At 42.8% G+C, this 3624-nt stretch overlaps 1 protein-coding gene across 1 annotated transcript; it reads right to left on the reverse strand.

The window, feature by feature from the left end:
• Positions 1–1944: 1944 nt before the first annotated feature.
• Positions 1945–2976, reverse strand: LOC140190719 (hydroxycarboxylic acid receptor 2-like). Its single transcript, XM_072247534.1, has one exon. It carries the CDS (start codon positions 2974–2976, stop codon positions 1945–1947), a length of 1032 nt encoding a protein of 343 aa, XP_072103635.1.
• Positions 2977–3624: the final 648 nt, after the last annotated feature.

Below are 3624 nucleotides of genomic sequence, written 5' to 3' on the forward strand. Positions count from 1 at the left end.
TATAACATTGCCGACAGAATGCATTAGATTTAATGTAACGAAATATATCCGGCATTGTTATCAAAAATTTGTAGGTCATAGTATAAAAATGTAAAATACTTCAATTCGATATTAAGTACATAAACCATTTGTATGGTCCTATCAAAACCATTGAACTTTATTTGCTATTCAGAGTTCACTCCTAATTCTGTTGAAATGCAAATTCTCTACCTGATTGAAAATTGTCCAATTGGAAACTCACCCTACTCCAGCTCCAGTCACGAACTGCTAAATTGTTCCACCAGGTGCCCTCAATCAGATAAGCACAATATTATTCAAATCCATCTCAATGATTATACAGAATTGCTGTTCCATGCACTTATTTCACAGAGTACAGAGAGACAACAGTATTCCCAGTGTAGATTTTCTGTTACCACAACGATCTGCTGAATGAAGGTTAAAAGTGATTTCTACTCTCCTTCATGCAGCCTGGACATGATTTATCATGGTTGTTGGAGGGGAGGCAGCAATAGTTCCTCGCTACACACTCTATCATGGTGTTTGTAATGTGGTGAGGCAGTTCAGTCTATATTAAGTCATTCACTACTGCACATGGTAATAAATTCCTGGCATACGTATGCATGCACGCACTTCAGACACAAACATATAATACGTGGCCATGCACACGCACACAAACCATGCATCACACAAGGTTGTTCCACATTCTAGACACCACAATGCAAATGTCTGTATGTATGCAATTGTGCACATGTGTGCACATACGTGTTCAAGTTAATGCGGGTAAGTGTGAAATAATGGCAGAAACGTCACCAGAAATATCTTAATTCGATCCTGGGGATAAAACAGCCTGCTATCTCAGTATCCTACATGTCCTTAGTTGTAAAGCCATTCTTCACAAGGAACTTTAGTGTTCATTGCTTTCAACATTGCCCTCTTACGTTGGAGTTCTTTGCTGCAAACAATGATCCACAGAAGTCATTTCCAAGGAAGTAGATCAATTAAGTTGCAGTTTGTTCACATTCCTGGATGGGTCCCTCAAGGCAAACAAAATCATGTTAACATTATTGAAGCAGAGAGGCTTTTTACAACAATCTGGGGATTTTGTTGACACCAATAAAACACAGGAACAGAATTAGGCCATTCGGTCCATCGAGTCTATTCCTTCATTCCATCATGGTGGCTTTATTATTGCTCTCAAAACCATTCTCCTGCCTACTCCCCGCAACCTGACTAATCAGCAACCTATCAACCTCCACTTTAAATGCACCCAATGACTTGGCTCCATGGCCGTCTGTGGCAACGAATTCCTCCATATCTCTGTTCTAGATCCAGACCATCCTTCTTCATTCCCGATTTCAATTGTATTTACTGAAAATAGATTCCCCAATTTTGAACCGGCGCTTCATTTCCAGTCTCCAGTTCACTGGGTACATGCCTTACGTCACTTTCTTCCTGACTGAAAGTCTGCAGATAGGGTTGTTCTTGGTGAATACTTTATCGCAAACTCCTATGGACAGTCAGTCAACCTGAGAATGCCTCACTGTAGCGGGCAGAAGCCCCCGACAAACGAGACACATAGGCTGAAGTCATCTGACGAAGTAATTGCTTACATGGAAAGAGAAAATCCATAAAAGAGAAATATCCTTAAACCCTTTCCTTTCAAGCTGAGGTTCCCAACCTGGGATTCACAGACCCCTCAATAGTAAGGCTGCTTGGCATATACAAGATTGGAAACCCGTGCTTCAAAGAAAGAAAGGGTTTCTTAATGAACAAGGTCTGAAATAAACTTACTTATGCAGTTAAGCTACAATTTCCTCTCGGCATAAAGGGAAGTGTTCGTTAAGATTGACACGTCGCACCAACACTTTTAGATTTTATCAATTTCCGCATTCGGACGCGTTTATCAGCTTTGCTTTGCTTTGATCACATAACAATAAAGAGCATCTAGTTCACGCGGACCGGGAGCGATCGGATGGCTGTCGATGAGCTCGTTTGCTGATCCACAGTCTGCCCCTCCCTGGATGTTCCTTGTTCAGTGGCTGATCTGCGACAGCTTAAATTAAGACGAATTAGAGCTTTCTCCACACCATCTTTGAACTGTGAAGTACAAAAATAGTAAATAATGGGATCGACCACACTGTTCAGATACGTTATAAACAACGTATTGTAAAAGATATTCGCTGCTGTGCGATACGACTTGCAGTCGGATGGATTTTTTAGTTTAGTCACCAAAACCGCAACCACAGCAACACTGGTGGGCAAAAAAAAAATGACAAAAACTGCAGCCACGGCTATCACAAGTTTCACAGTTCGCTTATATTTAGCCCGCATTCCAGCTTCCATCTGCCGTAAACTCCAGATGATGGAGGACGTAGAGAACAGGATAACTGAAACTGGCAAAAGAAACTGAAAAAATATAAAAATAAAGTCAGTCCAAACTGCTGTGGAAGCCAGAGCCTTGTTTGTGCTGAAAGGCTCACAGTTTGTCACGTTGTGTTGTTCGAAGTCATGTTTGTCTATCAGCAAGTGCAAGCAAATAGCCACCGCTACAATCCACAGACCGCCTGCTATCATCACCGCACACCTTGTAGAGATCCTGTTTACCTTGTGGAGTGGATGGACCACCTTAAAGTAACGATCGATCGCTATAACCATGAGGAAAAAGACGCTGCCAATCCGGTTCAGGAAAATCATGAATATGTTCAGTCGACACAGTCCATCACCAAAAATCCAGTCCTTCCCTCGGAGAAAATAATCAGCTCGAAGGGGTAGACAGCACATCAGCAGAGTGTCCGCAGTCATGAGATTCAGTGAATAGACAATACTTGGTTTCCAGGACTTCACGTGAACACAAGAGATCCACAAAGCAATCGCATTTCCAGCAAGCCCGAGGATGAATGTGACGATGATTATGGGCGGATTATAGGACGAGTCAACATCTCCATCAGCAGCACATTGCGGGTTCAAGTTCGCCATTGTGCGAAAAAGCGGCCACACAGTCAAGATGTTTCAAAGGAGAGGAAACTCATTCAAAGACGAACAAACTTACAATCTGATCTTCTTCGAATGAGTTTGCTTCCCTCTCGGTGGAGTACATAGGCGGAGTGAAATAGTGAAGAGCACCAATAGGCTGTGCGATCAAATCAGCAAGTTCCGGGGAAACTGGAAGCATCAGCATTTAAATTATGAAGCAGACAATGAAATACATTCGGATTGATCTGGAATCAAGCATCACTCGAGTCACGCATGGAAAAAGTAGGAGCTAGGGACAGATCGTTGCTGAATATATCTCCAGCGGCGTGAATCCTGAGATGTTACTGTATGAACTGAGTGGAGGGAGAAGGATCAGCAGCAACACAGGCTCTTCCAATTCAGAAGCTCAGATCTGCTTCTGATGTGAGGTTATGGATGGACTCAAACAGTTTTTCAGAAATATATGCTTGACCAGGCGATAGAGATCACTGAACTTCATCCACGATCCAATCAGGTCTTCAACGCAACACTTGCTGCACATTGGCGCAAATGGCAGAACCTCTGTCTCACTGCACCTTGGGTTCAACATCTGACCCCGGGTTCCTCTGGGTGTGGAGTTTGCACATTCTCCATGTGACTACATGGCTATCC

This window comes from Mobula birostris, chromosome 31 (genome assembly GCF_030028105.1).
Source record: "Mobula birostris isolate sMobBir1 chromosome 31, sMobBir1.hap1, whole genome shotgun sequence".
Lineage (NCBI taxonomy): Eukaryota > Metazoa > Chordata > Chondrichthyes > Myliobatiformes > Myliobatidae > Mobula > Mobula birostris.

Coding starts and splice junctions, on each gene's coding strand:
- LOC140190719 (XM_072247534.1), bottom strand. CDS start 2,976: ATGGCGAACTTGAACCCGCAATGTGCTGCTGATGGAGATGTTGACTCG.